The 18533-nt window shown below is 44.0% G+C and overlaps 1 protein-coding gene across 9 annotated transcripts in view; it reads right to left on the reverse strand.

Moving 5' to 3' along the window:
* Positions 1 to 1615: 1615 nt before the first annotated feature.
* Positions 1616 to 18533, reverse strand: part of zfhx3b (zinc finger homeobox 3b) — a 418235-nt gene continuing 401317 nt past the window's right edge. For all 9 annotated transcript variants that reach the window (XM_061813996.1, XM_061813993.1, XM_061813994.1 and 6 more), the window contains 3 exons: positions 15811 to 15928; positions 10220 to 15664; positions 1616 to 8276 (listed from right to left, as the gene is read on the reverse strand). In XM_061813996.1, the coding sequence (XP_061669980.1) occupies positions 6541 to 8276; positions 10220 to 15664; positions 15811 to 15928 (7299 nt within the window). In that variant the 3' untranslated portion in view covers positions 1616 to 6540. The remainder of the gene's footprint in view (positions 8277 to 10219; positions 15665 to 15810; positions 15929 to 18533) is intronic.

Consider the following 18533-nt stretch of genomic DNA (forward strand, 5'->3'; position numbering starts at 1 on the left):
CATCTTTTGTCCTTTAATTCCAAGTCAATGGATACTACTCACCACCTCCAGAATAATTCAACTGGCCATTGTACATTGGTAAAATTGGGTTGGCACCACCGGTACATATTTATAGTTATGTTGAAGAATCTTCTGTACGTTCTCACAAGTTTATTCTAATTTGATCAATAAATTATACTCTGCACTAATTTAAAACACAGAGTAGATTCTTTTATGGATATCAATTATCGCTTGTTCTGCAAAATGTAAGTCTCAACTTTGTGAAAGTATGCTGACCACTGATGATTTGGAGTATTGGTTATAAAAATTGGAACTTATTTTTTCACAGAACCAAACAGGGATTGAATAAGTAGCCCTATTATATGGTAACATGAACATTATGTAAATGATATCCTTCCATCCATCTATTTTCTACCGCTTTTCTGGGTCACCTTGCGGGTGAAGTAGCTCCAGCAGGGATACCTAGACTTCCCTTGCCCAGCCACTTCTTCCAGAGGGATCCCGAGGGGTTCCGAAGCCAGCCGAGAGACAGAGTCTCCTGTGTCCTGGGTCGTCCTCGGGGTCTCTTTCTGGTGGGACATGCCCGGAACACCTCACCAGGGAGGCATCCGGGAGGCATCCGGATCAGATGCCCCAGCCACCTCATCTGGCTCCTTTCAATTCGGAGCAGCAGCAGCAGCTCGACATTGAGCCCCTCCCTGATGACCGAGCTTCTCCCCCTACCTCTAAGGGAAAGCCCGGACACCCTGCGGAGGAATCGCATTTCGGCCGCTTGTATCCAGGATCTTGTTCTTTCGGTCACGACCCAGAGCTCGTACCCGTAGGTGAGGGTAGGAACGTAGAGCGACTGGTAAATTGAGAGCTTCGCCTTTCGACTTAGCTCCCTTTTTACCACAGCGGACCGATACAAAATCTGCATCACTGCAGACGCTGCACCGATATGATATGCTGTGACATTTAGTGTCATTAGTTTAAGAGCAACGGAGGATATATGTCCAATACAGTTCCAGAGCTTTACAATACGTACAATAAAACTGCTCAGATTTAAATATTCTGTCAGTTGATTTTTTCAAATTTTAAAATATTGCCCAGTCATGGGACACTGCATTCAGTATGCTTGCAAAATAAAATATGACTGAAACTCACCTCTTGACATCTGCCACTTTGTGGCGGATCCTGCTCAATCTTTTCAAGAATTCTGCTTTTAGATATAGCAAAATGTCATTCTGATAATCGTCAGAGAGCAAATACAGTAACTGAAGTGTTTATTTTTGTTGTATTGCCCTTTTTTTTTATGTGCCTTTCAGTGGACAAGGGGGCCAAAATAATAATTAATGTGATTATGATGCACGTCAAACTACAAACATTGAGCATCGATCAATCAGTTCGACTTGACTTTGTCTTTCTGGCTCTTGGCGGTCTACCTAAAGTTCTGTCCAGCGAGTGCCTATTAATAAAAAGAAACAGGAAATGATCTATTTGGGGTGTATATTCATATATTTTTTTTTTTTAATGCAAGCAATGTTTTTTACTGACACAATTACGAGGAGTGCATCGTATTTATTCGTCCGAGCAATAGAAGAAAGAGTCCGAATCCCAGAGGTCGATGCTCATACTTATTTTAATGTATCACAATGAGCAAGAAACATACTTGATGAAATATTTTCAAAGGAGTATATTCAATTAACATCTACAATCAACTTAACTAGGACAACAAGGTTTTTTTGTGACAAAAGTTTCTTTAAAAGTCAGAAGTTCCATGTGGTTTTGTATGTATGTCAGTTTCCATGTCATTTGGTACAGTCTGGAAATCTTCATCATATAATTACAGTAACAAAAAAGCTAACAAGACTACAGTATAGAAAAGACATCAAGAACAACATTTTTGGTTTAACTTGCTCTTTTTTGTACATTGCAAGGCTGTTTTTTTTTTTCTCTTCTTTCTACCCTCGGCTGGGCCGCTCGGAGCCCTCAGAGCCATGCTTACGAGGCTCGAGCGAGGAGTCATTTAAGGAAACGGGGAGGGGAAAAAGATATTGAAAATTTTTTAAAAAAACAAAACAAAAACAAAAACAAAAGTTGTGGCACCAGAAGTCACAAAAGGAACAGATCGCCCCAAGTAACAGTTCATCTTTGAAGTTGGAGCTATTGGTTGTTTGGTTGTTAGTTGATTTTGGTTAATACGCTTTTCTTTAAGTGTACAACTGCCTCTTTTTTTTTTAAAAAAAAAAGACAGTATGGAGAACCCCACCCTTCCCTCTGGTGTTAATTTCTTTCTTTTTTTTTGACATAACCAACAGAGAGAGGGGCGAGCTGCCGCGACTTTGCGAGCTTTGCTTGTCTTGGCGAAGACAAACAGGGGGTGGGTGAGATGGAGGAGGGGGGGGGGGTGCAGGTAGCAACGCGAAGGAGGGGGGGAAAGAGGCCGGCGTCTCTGTCCGTCATGTCCTGAAATTCGGGCAACGTCCATCGGAGGGGCAGAAACGAGGCAGATGGGGGAGAAAGAAAGGAGGAAAGAGCAGCTGGAGTCAAGATTCAGTTCTCTCTCTCTCTCTCTCTCTCTCTCTCGGTCTGTCACACATCCGTCAGCTCCAGAGTCCATTCTCATTGTCAATAATCAGATAAGGAGGTGTTTCAAAACAAAAATAAAAAAATGAAAATTTAAAGCTGTTTCGGAGCCTGCCCTCAGCTCCCCGTGCCCGGTTTTGGTGTGCCCGCAGCTTCTCGTGTCCTCCCGACAAGAACTCCAAAAAGCTTCCCAGAGTCTGATTTTTTTTGGGGATTTTTCAGTCCTTCTTCATCTCAGAAACAAACAAGAAGTGATGTTTTTTTTTGTTTTAAATATATCTATATCTGTATACAGGTACACACTCCTTTTCACAGTGGGGCGAAAGATGACCTCGATAGCGTAACCTCGTCACTTTTAGAATTTCCACCAAGTATCCAAATGTGGATTTTGTGGGAACAGATAATCCACGGTAACACTTTGATAAAATATACACTTAATTTTTTTTTTCAATTATTATTTATTATTATTATTTCTTTTTTTTAAGGGGGAATGTGGAAAAATGTTCCTTTTTGGAACTGCACGAAGCTTCGGCCGCATTCATACGATCAGTGAAAGCGATCACAGTCGCTTTGATCATTTCATTTGATCAATTACTCCAAATTGCGGTTCACTTTGTTTTGATGTGTAACACAAAAGAAACTAGGGGGGGGGGGGTTAATTGGCTCCACGCGCACACACACACAAATACGCATACTAATGGTGCATCTGGTGTAGGGATTTGTCTTTTACAAGAGAGCCAAAATGATTACACTTGAACTTTGGAAATAAGATAAATTGGAACTAACAAAACAAATATATTAAAAAAAAAAAAAAAAAAGAACACACACAATAAAGTGACCAGGACATATTTTTGTATTTGTTTCCTAATTAAAAAAAAAATAAATCAAAGTTAGTGTTAATTTATGATTTTAAAAAATAATATACAGAAACAACAATAGCGTAAAAATATAGAAAATTAAAATATATGCTTGAAATTATAGGGAAATTAAAATATATTTAAAGGGCATAGATTCCTAAACAGAAAATAAAGTACCCAATTTCAGGGAGACTGAACTTTTTGAGAAGTAGCGCGCTTGCAGATGAACAACATGCTGTGGTATCAAAACCAAAAGGCATTCGAGATTATTGGGGCGTAGACATATATCTATATAAATTGGCTGTACAATACTGGTCAAAAAGAAGTTTCTTCACAAATTTAAATAAGTCTTGGTTTTGGTTGCAAAAATATACATTTTTTTTTGTTGGTTATCCGTGAAAGGGTGAGGGTACCTATGCACATAAGTTTCCATTGCGATACAACGAAGCGGGGGTGACTTCTTTGGGACACGAACGCCTCCTTGCTGTTTGAACCAAGGGACATCTCCAAAAACAACAACAACAACAACAACAACAAAAAAAACCTCCTAGCGAGCAGAAAAAAAAAATGCTTTGGAATGAAGATGCCCCTCAAGACCTGTAATCTATGCGTAAAAGTGGCACCCTGCTTACTCATTGCTGGATTTCCCTGCATGGGGAGAAGGGGGGGGGGGGCAAGGGGGTCGGGGGGGTGTCGCACCTTAGTTAAAAAGCTATCGTTCGCCTCTGAAACTAGTTTCACGTTGACTGGCAAAAACCGTGATTAAAACCCAGGAGACACATCAGTACCGGATGTACGCATTATATACACTTTTTTTTTTTTTTGGTAACCACCATTACTTGCTTAACAAGTGCGCAACAACCTCGCCTGGATGGAGCGTTCCACGCCTGCAACAAACGGACCTCTGGAGATCACTTTGTTCAGGAAAAAATGTACACGAGGGTGGGGAAAAATCGGAGCGAAAAGAGATGATGACAGTTAAAAGAATTCAAATGAGAAAAGATCAGTCCTTGCTTCTTAAGAAGGAAGAAAAAAAACGTTGCGATATTTGGAATGCACTGTTCTTCACAAATGTCATAGATCATTGGCTTCAAAACATTGGTCTGTCCAAAAATGAAAAGAAAAATCATCAAAATGTCCTTTGGAACATACATATTCACAGTCTTCAAAGTTCCGTTTTTGCAACAAGAAACCCCCCCCAAAAAAATGTGTTGCAGAGGCAAGAAATCGGTTTATTGTTTGTTTTTGTTAAAGCTTTGCCAAAAAAGCAAAAATGAGCATGCATCTAGGTACTTTTTTTTTTCCTTTCAAAATTCTACATTAGCAGCAAAACGTATGTCCTTGAAGACCAGACCTATTACATGATCTTTAAAAAAAGAAAAAAAAATGGACATTTGAATGTGTCAAAGGTCAAAGAAAGATCGATAACTCTATTTTACAAACTGCAATGACTCTGTAACGGTGCTACTCCACAATGCAAGGACGAGGGCCCTTTTTTGTTTTTTTTTTTTGGTATTTACGTCAAAAAGCCGCCCGTTTGCTTGCCGGGAAGCAAAAAAAAAAAAAAAAAATGGGCAACTCCGATGCCAACTCCTTTCATCTTTTTAAAACTTTCTTTTCTTTCCTTTAAAAACAGCAACAAATGATCAAGTATAAAGAAGCCTCTTTTCTCATCTTTATGCACCGACGGTGAAAAGTGTTCAGTCTTTGGATTTTCTTTTTGTCTTAAAGCGTGAGAATTATTATGAGTATTCTTATTTTTTTTTCATTTTCATGAATGACAAAAGAAATAAAATGAAATAAAAAGTGTAGCCACACTACATGGACGACAGAGGACAAGCCGAGGGAAATAAGTGCGAAGATAACGACACGTAAGAGTGGGTCATGGGAGTCAGACAGTAATAAGTGCACGAAGGTAACAAACCAAAAAAAAATTAAATAAAAATTAAAATTTCAATATTTTACCCACAATATGTTTTCATCCAGTTGATGCGGTACCAACTGACCCTTAGGTTTTTAAATAATGCTTAAAGCGGTTCCAGGAGGGGGAAATCTGCTCGGATGCCTCCCGAGTAGTTGGAGAATAAGAAATATCATTTGGATAAATTACCTGCCCATCATCTAATCTATCGGAATGATCGAGACAACATCGAATGAAGCGTCTTAAAAGGTGGACAATACAAAAAGCTCAATGTACACAAAAGTTGTTGTTTTTTCTCTTCTTCTTCTTCAGGCTACCATACTGCTTAATCTCATTTCCAATCCAATGATCTACATAACACCAAAAAATATTCGGAACTATTATAAATACAGTGTGGGGGTGGTTTTTTTTTTAATGTTTGTCTCCTCCTCCTCTTGAAAGTTCAATTCTTCATGTCTGCAACGCTCTCGTCGCCTCCTCCGTCTAGCCAATGAACTGCCGTCTTAATGCCCGTAAAAATGCCGTTATGAATTTTTCACGCCAATTAAAACGTTGCGCCGAATAACTCAAGGTGTGAAGAAAGCAAATGTGGAACGAACGGACTTGTGTCACAGAACAAAACATTTGTGAGCCATTGACCTGAGAATAAAATAGACAATACATTATTATTATTATTTTTTTTTTTTTTTCCCACTTTTGCAAGCCATTGGTATCTGAATGCTTCAATAGCAGGAACATGGACCGGACTATTCTCCCATACAGTACATACTGGCTTTTTTTGCGAGTGTGCTATTAAATATAAATTATTACTCAAACAAAAAGGCTCGATTGGGAATTTTTCAAAGGGGGTACATCTTGGGCCGTTTGTCAGCTTTTTCCTCCGCATCAATCTTTTTTCCTCTCCTCACATATGATCAGTGTGCGCGTGTTTCAGTTGAGCAAAACAAAACAAAATGGAAACCAGCATGTTGATATGGGAAAACAATCCATTAACATTTAAAGTTTTTGGTTACAAGCTTTGGAATTGCAGTAAGTCTTTACATCTTTTTCTGAAATTGGTTTGTATACCTTTAACGTATTTAACATTGCTGCTTTTTTCTGTTTTTTTTTTTCCATTTGTTGGGGTTTTTTTTGTTCATTTTTGTATTTTTTTTTTTTTTTTTTTTTAATCGTTGTCCATCACCGAAAGCTGTTTTACAATCTGATGGAGTCTGTTCCTACGCTAGCGAGATTACTACTACACGCACTACTGTCTTTGACAAACCCAGGTTGCTGCGGCTCGTCCGCCGTCCTGCCCAGTCTGTCTGCCGACTTGTGACTGCTGTCAGAGTCGGACTCGTCGGTAAAGACGTCTGTTGGTATCGAGGTCTGAACTCCTGAGGTGCTCAATGAACTTGAGGTAACCGTTGAGGGTGAGGACACGGGAGGGAACAGGGAGGAAGCGTAGGAGGGACTGGCGTTGGGCTTCCCGACTAAAGCTCTGGAGAAAGGGGTCTGGGGCCAGGGTTTGCCGGCGGCTGCGGCGTGGAGCTGGGCGCCGGAGGAGGAGCAGAGGGCGGCGGGCGCGGCGGGCGACGGCGTGGCGGCTGATGTCGTTGGCGGCGGGGTGGGGCTGCTGATGGGATGAGTGGCAGGCTGCGAGGTAGATGTGGTGTTAGGATTGGGGAAGCAGGCTGAAGAGTGAGGTAATAAACTAGTAGCGTGCTCTTTGGCATTGCTGGCTGTTCGCTTGATTGTTCTGTGTTTGTGCAAAGCTGAATCCAGATGTTGACTGAGCGCTTTTTCACCATCCAACGTAGTGTCGCAAGCCAGGCAGTCGTAGAGACTTCCAGCCCCTGCGCCTACGCCGCTGGGGACGCGCAGCAACATCTCTTGCAGGTTCGCCACAGACTGACCAAAAAAACAGTTAGACTTGAGGTGCGTCATCGCCGCTTCTTCCTTGGTGAAAACTGTTTGACACTTCCGGCATGCCAGCTTGTACTGCACCTTGGGCACGATGAACTGGTCCGAATGGGGGTCCACCGCTTTGCCGTCCACCTCGTTCTGCTCGGCGCATGCTTTGTTGTGGGTGGAGGAGGTGGAAGGTGTGGTGGGGGATGCACTGTGGTGGTTGCCCTTTTGCTCCTCCGTTTTCACCGGATCTTTGGCAGGTTCTTTCCGGTCCCCCGAGGATTTAGGAGGAGCTTGGGTTTGGCTCGCCTTGGGTTGCTGGATCTGCTGAAGCTGCCGCTGCTGCTGCTGTAGTGCTTCCTGCAAGCTCTGCTGATATTGCTGGTAATGCTGAAGCAGGGACCCCGGAGACAGGCCCATCAGTGCTTGCGACAATGCGGGGTTGTAGGGGAACAGACTCTCCATACCGTACATTGGTTGCAGGTAACCACCTTGGAGAGCGCCGGGGATCTGCGGGGTGTAGTACGGGGAAAAGCCAGGCATGAAGTAGGGCAGGAACTGGTTTGTGAGAAGAGCTGTAGGGTCAGAAGCCAAGGCGGCCTGCAGGGCTTGAAGCTGGCCAGGGTCTACCACGTACTCCATACCGGGCGTAGGCATGGACGTGGCTGGAACAGCTGGGTCTGGCTTTTCCTTCTTGGCGCTGGCAGCAGAAGTGGAAGGGGCAGGGGTGCTTCCAGTCGATGACGGGGTCGAGGGCTTCTCGCTCTTTTCCTTGGGCTTTTCCTTCTCTCTTAACCGCTCAACGTCACGCTCTTTGGGGTGCTCGGGCCGGGAGACGGACGGGGTGCTCGAGGAAGTGGATTTGGACGTCGACGTGGGGCTCGAGTGCGACGCAGATGTGTTCGTCTGCGCCGCGCACGAAGCGGACAGCGACGACGATGAGGGAGGCTTGTTGGCCAATCCGGACGTGGGCAGGCTCGGCGAGGGAACACCGGCACCGGGCATGTTCAGCAAGTTTGAAGCTTTGGGAGGAGTTAAAGCTGCAGTTTTGTGAAGTGTAGAAAACAGAACAATAGGTAAGGCGTTAACTGAGTTCTGGTAAGAGCATCTCTTTCAAGATTTGGATAACATATTTAATTGTCCTCGTTTTTGAACATACTCTCTTATCGACTAGGCAATACCGAAGCAAAAGAAACGCATACAGGATTTGTTTGAGGGGACAATACAGTACATGTACTGCTATAATACAGGACTGTCCCAAAAGGGAGCAAGATTCAAGAACTAATAAATGTTCTCACACTAGGCCTCAAGTTGATTTAAGGATTAATGTCACAAGAGATTTGAAAGGTAAAAAAAAACGTCATGATGCAAAAACATTGGACTTTTTAAAAATATTTATGCGCTTTCAAAATGTTTGTATCATTGGAAAGCTTGCTAGCCACTGTATATAGTAAGGTAATCCATCCATCCATCCATCCATCCATCCATCCATCCATCCATCCATCCAATGAGCAGCTTATCCTCACGAGGGTCGCGGAAATGCTGGGGCCTACACCAGCTATAATCGGGCAGGAGGCGGGGTACACCCTAAATTGGACAAACAATAGTTGCACTCACAATCACACCTAAGAGCAATTTAGAGTCTCCACCGAATCCATGTTTTTGGGATGTTGGAAGAAACTGGAGTGCCCGGAGAAAACCCACACAGGTAAGGGGAGAACATGCGAACTCCAAACATGCAGGGCTGGGATTTGAATCCCGGTCCTCAGAACAGTGAGGGAAACGATCTAACCAGTTGCGCCATCGTGCCATTGGCATATTATCGTATTTTCTGCACTATACGGCGCACCGTATGATAAGGCGCATTTCCAATGAATGTTCCATCTATAAGGCACACTGCATTATAAGGTGCACCGGATTGTAAGGTACATAGAATAGACGCTACAGTACAGGCTGGGGTTACGTTATGCATCCATTAGATGGAGCTGCACTAAAGGCTCAATATATACATCCATATATAAGGCGCACCGTCGGCTTTTTAAAAAAAATTAAAGGCTTTTAGGTGCGCCTTATCGTGCGGGAGATCGGGTAATCATTTTGTTCCATCTTTAAATTCATTCTGAAGTTCAATGTGGGAATTCAGCACAAAACAAAAACAATCTGAGGCAGGAATGAACAAACACTGCATAGATTGTAAAAATACATACTTAGTAAGGAATAAATACAGCACAGCAAAGCATTTGTAGATGATAGAATTCAAGAAATTACTGTCGCGTTGGAAGGCACAGAAAATTTAGGGGCCATGTGCCGATTGGAGTCCGTCACAATTTAGTGGTTCGCATTTGCACATGCAGAATAAAATAAAAACGAGATGTACTGTAGGGATTAGAAAGAATACTGAAGCCTTGGAAAAAGTAGTAAATGTGAGCAAACCGTTGGCCTTTGCTGCTCATTGAATGCCAACGTCGGACCGCACGCAGCGTTGGACACATGTAAAAGAACTTGAACAGAACAAGGGTAAATTGTGTCCCTTTCTAGGGTATTTAGGCAATTAGTCAACTGATTAGCAAATTCCTGATTCGAGTTATTATTATTTTTATAAATGCTTCGTGCATCTTGATTAAAAGATACACAATGAAGCGATGTTTTTTTTTTTTTAAACCTGATCCTGCACTATTTGCGCACACACATGGTCTAAGGAGGTTCTAAATTTGTTCGCAGAGTACAAACAAATCTAAATACGAACATCCAGACAAATCACGGATTTGAAGGTGCAGGCGCACGATTTAAGCAAAAATCTGCACAGTTCGTCAACGAGGTCCTATGAGTTTTTTTTTTGCTTCTTTGATTTGGTGTCAACGAATAGCGAATACAAATTGGTGAAATTTAAAACAAAATTTACTTATACAAGATGATGTTTGTAATAGCTGCATTACAAATGTAGATGGTTTGACTTTATTTAAGTGAAACTGCTGCAGCATACCTGAATTAGACGAGTTAAAGCTGGAAAGAGAGGGGCTCCCCACCCCCGGCAAGAGGACAGGCGGAATGCCTTGTAGGTTGGAATAGGCTGACTGAAGGTTCAGCGCCTGCATGGCGGGGTTGTCAAACATTCCCTGTTGCTGCATGGCCTGCTGCTGCGCCAATCCTAAAACTTCGTTGGCCTTCTTAATGCGGTCCATCTCCTGCTGAGCCATCAGCTGACGGACAGTCGCCGGGTCAAAGTATTCCTTTTCCTTGTCGATCTGGCTGCCGATGGTGTCCTTCACCTTGGAGATGTGCTGCTGGGAAAATATGTGATCGCGAACGGAGAGCCGGGCGCTGTACTTGACACCGCACAAAGTGCATTCAGTCTTCGGCCCCTCGTATGATGTCTGATTAATACCAAAGTGCTTGGCCATGTTGAGTTTTGCCTTTTTCTCCTTGGCCCGGGCATTTTGAAACCACACCTGAACCACTCTCTTTGGAAGTCCGATATCGTTGCCGAGTACCTCACATTCCAGCATCGTGGGAGTCCTGTAGTCGTTAAAACAGGATTTCAATACTTTAAGCTGGAGGTTTGTCATCTGCGTTCTGAAGCGTTTTTGACCAGGACGATCACCGCTGTCGATGCTCCTGGTGCCTGAAGCTCCAGGACTCGGCGAGCAAGGATCCGCCAGGCTGGATGTCTCACTGTGGTCAATTATGTGTTCGTTTTCATAGTCCTTAGCATAATAGCTTGTGGCGGGGCTTACGAGCCCGGAGGACATTTGGTCATCATTTTCAAGGATGGGGATCGTGCTCCCAGGCTTAGTCAGGTAGTCACTGCTACTCTGGCTGTGTTTCGCATCGGCACTGTCGTTATCAGCGTTGGCCTCATCACCTGTAGTTGTATCTGTGATGGCTGTATTAACAGACGAACAGTCGTCATTGTCCAGTTTGTTTTGATCGAAGGTGAGGTTCACAGCAGACATGGTGGAGTTCTCAAAATCCTCCATTCCTTCAACTTTAATTGATGAAGGACTCAGTAGAGCCCTGGGAGAGGAATCCATTCCTCTACTGACGGGAGACATGGAGGAGCTTTGTCCGTCCATGTTTGAAGCCGCCATTTGGGAATAGCTCGACGTCTCCAAGGCGTCCAACTTAATTTGAATGCCCTCGTGGTCAGGTAACATACCAGAGAGGGTTAAATTATAGCCGGCACGTTTGGCCTCGTGCCAATGACGAGAGCGAATGTGCGCCTCGAGGGCAGTTTTTGCTTTAAAAAGAGCTCTGCAGAAGGGACATCTCCGGTGAGCTTGAGCAGGCCCCACTGCTCGGAACTGGCCTTTTCGTTCTCTTGCTCTGGTATTTTGAAACCAGACTTGCACCACTCTCTTCTTCAGCCCCACCTCATGAGCAATGTGGTCCAGCATCTTGCGTGTCGGATTAGAATCCAGTAGGTACTTCTGATAAAGTATCTCCAGTTGCTCAGGTGTGATGGTGGTTCTAAGCCGCTTGTCTCTATGCGGCTCCTCACTGTTTGTGCTGTCATTCTCTCCTGGGCTCGTGCCAGCTTTCTCCTCTAACTTCCTCTTCAGGGAGTTCATTGTGGATGTGGGGGTGGACGGAGAAGTGGCAGAGCTGCTGGGAATCTGGGGCATTGCCCCGGAGAGTAACTGACTCGCCAGGAGAGGATTGCTCGGGTCAAATAGCATGAAAGGCATGTCCATTGAGCGGTCAATGAATTGCGGGTGGATGAACTGATTCTGCACAGAGAGGAAGTGTAATTGCTGGTGCTCCTGCCAGTGCTCGAAGGAGGGGAAGCCAATCTTGCACTGATCACACTGATATGGGATGAGCTGCTGCGCCATTTGTTGTGTCGCAGAACTCAGGTGCGGATTGTGGCTCATGTGAGAGCTTTGAGAGGGGGCCTGGCTTGTCTGAGAAGCCGACGGACCACACTGCAGCTGCTGCTGAGAGAAGGAAGGAGAGGAATGTTTGTTGGGCTTGGAAATAGCTTGAATATTATCTTCTCTTGGATGTCTATGCTTTTGTGACTCTGATTGGGGTTGAGGTACGTTTTCCTGCTTAATAGAGGTCTTAATTGGGGGATCTCCCGAAAGGTCTGCCAGGTCTTTTGACTTTTCTTCATGGAGATTTGAAATGGTGATTGGTGACCCCTCCTCCTTATCAGCTGAAGAGAGATGGGAGAATGCTGACGTCGAAGGTGGAAGTGGACAGATACTTGAAGAGGAGGGCATTGGGGTGTGGCAGGAAGAACCAGAGGGAGTATAACATTCATTGGAAAGATCAGGGGAATCCTCATTGTGACTGTCATATTGTCCATCCTCATCTTCGTCTTTGTAGCACAACTTCTTTTGATGTTTTATGAGATCAAATATTCTCTGGAACACCAGGTTGCATTTTTTGCACTGGTAGTTCAAATTTGTGGTGCGAATATAGCGATCGTTCGAGAGTTCTCGCCTCTCCCCGTCTTTTCCCCCATCACTTTGATTTTCATAATTCTTCCTCGCCTTCTGGCGAGCATTTTGAAACCATACAACAATGACACGGGTGGGGAGGCTCAGAAGGTTGGAAAGCTGTTCAAACTCATCATCCTTTGGATAAGCATTCGCATCGAAGAAATCTTGGAGTATTCTTAGCTGGTAGTCCGTAAATCTAGTTCTAGAAGATCGCTTACTTCCATAGAAGTCTTGCTTTTGTGGTTCAGGGGAAGGCGGTTTTGAGTCAATTTTAGTATCTTCAAGTGTTGTGGTTGGTGGATTATTGAAGTTGTATGGGGAGTCTTTGTTGCGTTGTCTCTCTTTGAAAAGCGTATTTCTGAACCAGTGCTTTATGACTTTCTGCTGTAGTCCTGATTTATCTGCCATCTCTTTAATCTGTTCTTCATTAGGTGAATTGTTTATATCAAAGTACTGCCGGAGTACCCGAAGCTGGTCATCTGTGATTCGTGTCCGTGGCCTCTTGTTCTGTTGCTGCTGTAGCATGGCTGGGGTGAGCTGTTGTTGGTAGAGCTGGGCCAAGTCTGAGGCCAGGCTGGGTTCGACAGAAGGTAGCTGAGAGGTCAGCTGGCTGGGCAAAGACTGGAGAGACATGGGCTGCATCATAAGTGGCGAGAAGATTGGCAAATCCATTGGCATGGGAATTTGTGGCATTGGAACTGGAGCCTGTGGAGTCGGTGCAGTTGGAGGCGTGAGTGAGGCTGCAGACACAGGAATATTTGGTGTAGGAGCTCTTTGGGGCGGAGGGGGTGGAGGCGGAGGTGGAGGAGCTGGAGGAGCCTCTGGTGTAGGGGGTCTCAGCGGATACAGTTTATCATAATTCTCTCTGTATTCCTTGGCAAATCTCTCGAGGGATCGAAATGGGAAGAAAGCCTGGTGGATATGCTCCTGGTGGCTCTTTAGAATCAGTATATTTGAAAACAGTTTGCCGCAGGCTTCACATTCCAGTTTCTCCAATCCCTCAATGGGGTCCACCACTCTTGTGATCCCACCTGGTCCACTTGATCCTGTCAGCCCAGTCCCCCTTTTCTGGGCTTTTTGCTTATTTTCATTATACTGAATCACTAACTCGAACCCAAAATTTTCCAGCAGGGCCTTGGTTGCATTGCCACGAGCATCTGACGCAATCCTTGGCGGAAGTAACCCAGAGTCATGGTTAATACTGTTTGAAATGTGTTGAATGTCCTTCCTTTCCTTGAGTTTGTCCACTAAATCTTTGTTGACATCCTCATTTTTTTCAGGTGCATCTTTGTCTCGTTGGATATCTTTGTCATTTTGCATGGGAGGCTTCTGCTTTTTTTCAACCTGCTGTTGGAGAGAAGCAGTCTGTTGCAGCAATGCCATCTGAGACTGAGCCTGTGAGTGAGGCTGCTGCTGCTGCTGTTGCTGTTGCTGCTGAAGGTGGTGATGCATCAGTTGCTGCTGCAAACAGCTCTGCTGGGCTGAGTTCTTGAGATCTTCTAGCAACGAGGAGGTGGTTGCTCCTGTTAGGCTAAGTGCTGAATTACTGATGTTGATCTCTGGGTTTAGTTGGAATTCCGCTCCAGGAATGTAGAAAGGAAACAGCAGCTGCTGCTGCTGTAAGGGGAGAAGTGCATCAGTTGTCATCGGGAAGTGCTGCAGAAGTGCTGGGTTAAAGAGCTGGGATTGTAGAAGAGCAGCCTGCTGCTGGAGCTCCTGCTGAAGCTGAGCTTGGGCTTGGGCATGAGCTAATTGCTGTTGTTGCTGAAGCTGTTGTTGTCCCCGTGTAGATAGCACATCTGCGTATTTAGCCTTTTTGACCTCATTGTTCTCTGACGGTGAGGATTGGCTGCTGAGGGAGCTGCTAGTTTCATGGCTATGACTCTGGGAGGTGTGGTTTCCACCGAGAACACTCTGAACTGTTTGAGACCCAGAGGAGCCATGGTTGGTAGAGTTGGTTGTTGAATTGCTTGCTGGACCTGGACTGGCCGTTGAAGTGCTGATGATTGAACCTCCACCACCAGTAGAACTTGTAGAGCTAGTTATGCCTCCTGCAGCTTCAAGTTTGGCCGCCCTGGCTTTTGTTTGGTGAAGAACGGAGCGCATGTGGATCTCCAAAGTTGAACTCTGGCTGTATGCCACATTACAAGTGCTACACTTGAATGGCTTGTTGTCAGGACTGCTCGTAGGCTCTGGCTGACCAGTGGTGGACTCCTGAAGCGCTCTCTTCACCTTGTGAAGGTGAGAGACAGAGTTATAGTGCACCAGCAGAATATTCTTCTGTGTGAACGACTCTTTGCAGACAGTACACTTGAACGGACGAGATGGATCTAAGAATTTCTCCATGGTAAAGTTGGGACCCTTTCTGAACGGCAAAGCACGTTTCGGTTCAGAACCAGAATCTTCCAGCAGTGAGCCAGAGTCACTTCCTGTTGGACTTTGCTTTTCCTCTGGGTCACTGTCATCTCCCTCTTTGTCATCATCTCCCAGACCACCATGTTCTTCACCAAGGGTTGGGTCACCCATGACCATAATGTCACCATTCATCAATAAACCCCCGTACAGCTGCTGGATATCAGCTTCACTAAGCTCCAAGTGGCTGGTTTCCAAATGTTTCTTCAAGGCTTGAAGTGTCCTGAAGCTCCGCTGGCAGAGGCAGCACATGGTGGCCGCTCGGATCACGTGATACTGGGAATGGAGCTGTAGCTTCTCCACAGTCTTGAAAGCCAAGCTGCACTGGTTACAACGGTACTTGTAGACATGGCGATCCGAAACAGGAAGCTGAGGCCTTTTGTTGTGAACCTCATTGAAGTGCACCTGGAGAGAGTTTGACGACTTGAACACTTGATTACAGCCTTTCTTCCAGCACAGAAATCCAGACGCATCATCCTTCTCCGTCTGTTGATCTTCTTGAGGCGACTTGTGAGCTTCTGCTATTTCTGTCGGAAGTGAAACTGCCTTCTCCAGGTCAGCATTTAAAGCATCTGTGGAGAGAAAAAAAAAAAGAGCATTAAGATATGACAAAGGCTAATTTGCTCGTCCCAAAGCATTTTTTTTTTAAACCTTTTGTAATCCCTGAAAAACTACATGATGTCCTTTATTTACTTCAGCAGCGATGCCAGATACTAACCAGCTTGTTTTGTTGTATCTTCAGCATTGGCGACAGCATGAGATGGGTTCTGAGACTCTTTTTCTGGACCAGGAACAGGTATGAACATGCTTGCTGGTAGGACATCAGTTGCTGTTATCTGGCAGGGAGAAAAAAAACAAGCATTATTAGCATTTAATGTTTTGCAGCATCCACAAACGAACCAGTATTACTCTTTTAGAACAGTTTGGTAGAGCTACGCTATATAGGAAACAACATTTTTATACAGCACATGATTCGTGAGACTTCACACGTAATTAAAAATGAACATATTGCCATTGTGCACTCTGTGTCGCTCACTCTGGTCTGGCAGAATCGAGCCGCAAAACAAAAACAAAGCAGAATGATTCGAGACAACTACTTTATTAGGCTATTAGAGGAAAGAGCAAAGTATCCCAAGGTCACTTTTGAATTGGCCCGTCTAATTGGCAAACATAGTTCAAAATGGCTATCATCCAGCCAGACCCAAAATTAATGAAGCTCATTTTCATTGCTCCAGTCTTACACAGACTGATAATGAAGCAAAGAGCGAGAGGGACGGCTGGGGGGTATAAAGAACTGTTTGTAACTTGTATGCCCTTAGACAAAAAACGTTTTGTTTAATTAGGAAATTCGTCTATAAGATTAGGAAAACAGCACTACCAGTGGCCAAATAGCCGGGAGGCATAATTAAACATTTATACCAATTATATAATGATGAACTAGCATGAGACTTTAATTAAAATCCCACGCTAAAACATTGAAAACACCCAAGTGGGGGAATAAAAGTGTCCGGAAAGAAATCCTAGGAAGAAGCCTAAATTGACTTTGGGTGAAAACACAAGGAGGGAGGGTGGGATGAAGACAATGGGATGAAAGATAGGAGAGGACATCATATTATGAATGCTTGGCAAGAAATAAGTCACCTATTTCAAAATTAATCATACTCCTCAGATGAGTGAAAAGGAAAGAGACCCTTTGCAATGCATTCACTAGTTATGAAAAGGTGTTGGCTTTTTACAGGTCTTCTGTCGTGCTACTGTGTAGTGCTCCAGTACATTACAACCGCTATAAAGGAAATATTCCAGTCTACCATACTAATGCGCTCGCCATTTACTTTCGAGATGGGGGGGATGAAGACGGCCAGGCGGCAGATAGAGAAATGTTTTACTGCGCGATTGTCCGTATGGCTACTGAGCCGTACAAGATAGAACAGAACAAAGATTTGCTCAGTGATTTACAAGAAAACGGGGCAAATAAAATTTTATTCCCCCTTTGATGAGCATTATTGGAAGCAAGGAGACTACACTTAGTCAAGAACAATGCACCAGTACACTGCAGCTGATATAAATCTGGCTCAGTCTGTTTATCGATGGGAGCACACGGATTAATTCATTACTGAATCATTCTGGTGTTTGGGCTGCTCTCACTGAAATTTCATTCTTCATCTTACGGGACAGTTTTTGAAGTAAGCCATTTTACTGTTCCTGCACGATTGGATGAGTTTGCTGAGGAAGACCCTGAAAACTCTGAATCAAACACCCTTTTGGGATTTACTAAAACAGAGATTGCTCGTAAACATCTGGGACTTCTGACCTCGCCGATATTTTGGATCATTTTCCACATTCCACGGGAATTTCCACAGACACATTCCCACATATTATAGAACGATCCATTCATATTTAGTTGATTTTGACTTCCTGCGTGTGTAATGGCCATCCGCCCCTAATCGTGTCCTTTATGGACCTTTATTGCATTCATGTTTTTCACAGTGGATACAAAAAAAACAGACCCTGTTCAAATGGCATGATTTTGTGGTGTAAAAAAACAGTCATTGAAATCCTTTTTAACCTGTACAACATTTTTTTGAGAGGGGAAGTAAAAAAACAAAAAACAAAAAAACCTCAGATCATGAGGTTGAAAAAGTGTGCACACCATCTTATTGTGAACATGGCTGCGCTCAGAATATATATATATATATATATATATATATATATATATATATATATATAATGGGAGTCAGCACACACCCGGCACTTTTTAAAGTTATCTGACAGCCACCACATAAAATTTAGATTTTCTAGTAGGCTTTCGCTGACATTTTTGTGTGCTTTTTCTTTTCATGTGGAGCAAACCTCCAGAGAACGGCTGGTCTGCCACAACTCTCAATGGACCTTTCCGACCTGTCAATCACTCGTACAATAATAGCCAATCAGATAGCCGCATTGTCTTAACCCCTGGCTTGACACGCCCCTCTCGCTGTACTGTCCCACAAGCAACACTGGTTGTCAGCCGTGTGCGCTTGGAAAAAGTGGTCCTCAGATGCGCTTGGGGAACGTGCAATTCTGATGAAAGATATCCTGCTAGGTTACGAGGGGCCCGGCTGATTCATTTTCCAAAGCCTAAAACACCGTTAACGAAGTGTCTACGATGGATAAAAGGCTTGCGGAACAGCGCACGTAGAACTAAATGTGGACAATATCAACAAACACAAGGCTGTATGTTCGAAGGTAAGTGAGGGAGAAGTATCTTCTCTAAGTTTGAACCAAGTCAAATGAATACACCCACTCACTTCTAAAAACTGCAATGATATTACTCGTGATCTTTCCAAGTAAAAAGTACTCACCCTGCTTTACATTTGCAGTACGATCACTATTTTATCCTGTTGGAATTCAATATGAAGTTTGTGAGGCGTCAAACGTTTTTGCATGAATCGCCAACCTTTC

The sequence above is a fragment of the Syngnathoides biaculeatus genome, chromosome 3 (assembly GCF_019802595.1).
Source record: "Syngnathoides biaculeatus isolate LvHL_M chromosome 3, ASM1980259v1, whole genome shotgun sequence".
NCBI classification, from domain to species: Eukaryota; Metazoa; Chordata; class Actinopteri; order Syngnathiformes; family Syngnathidae; genus Syngnathoides; species Syngnathoides biaculeatus.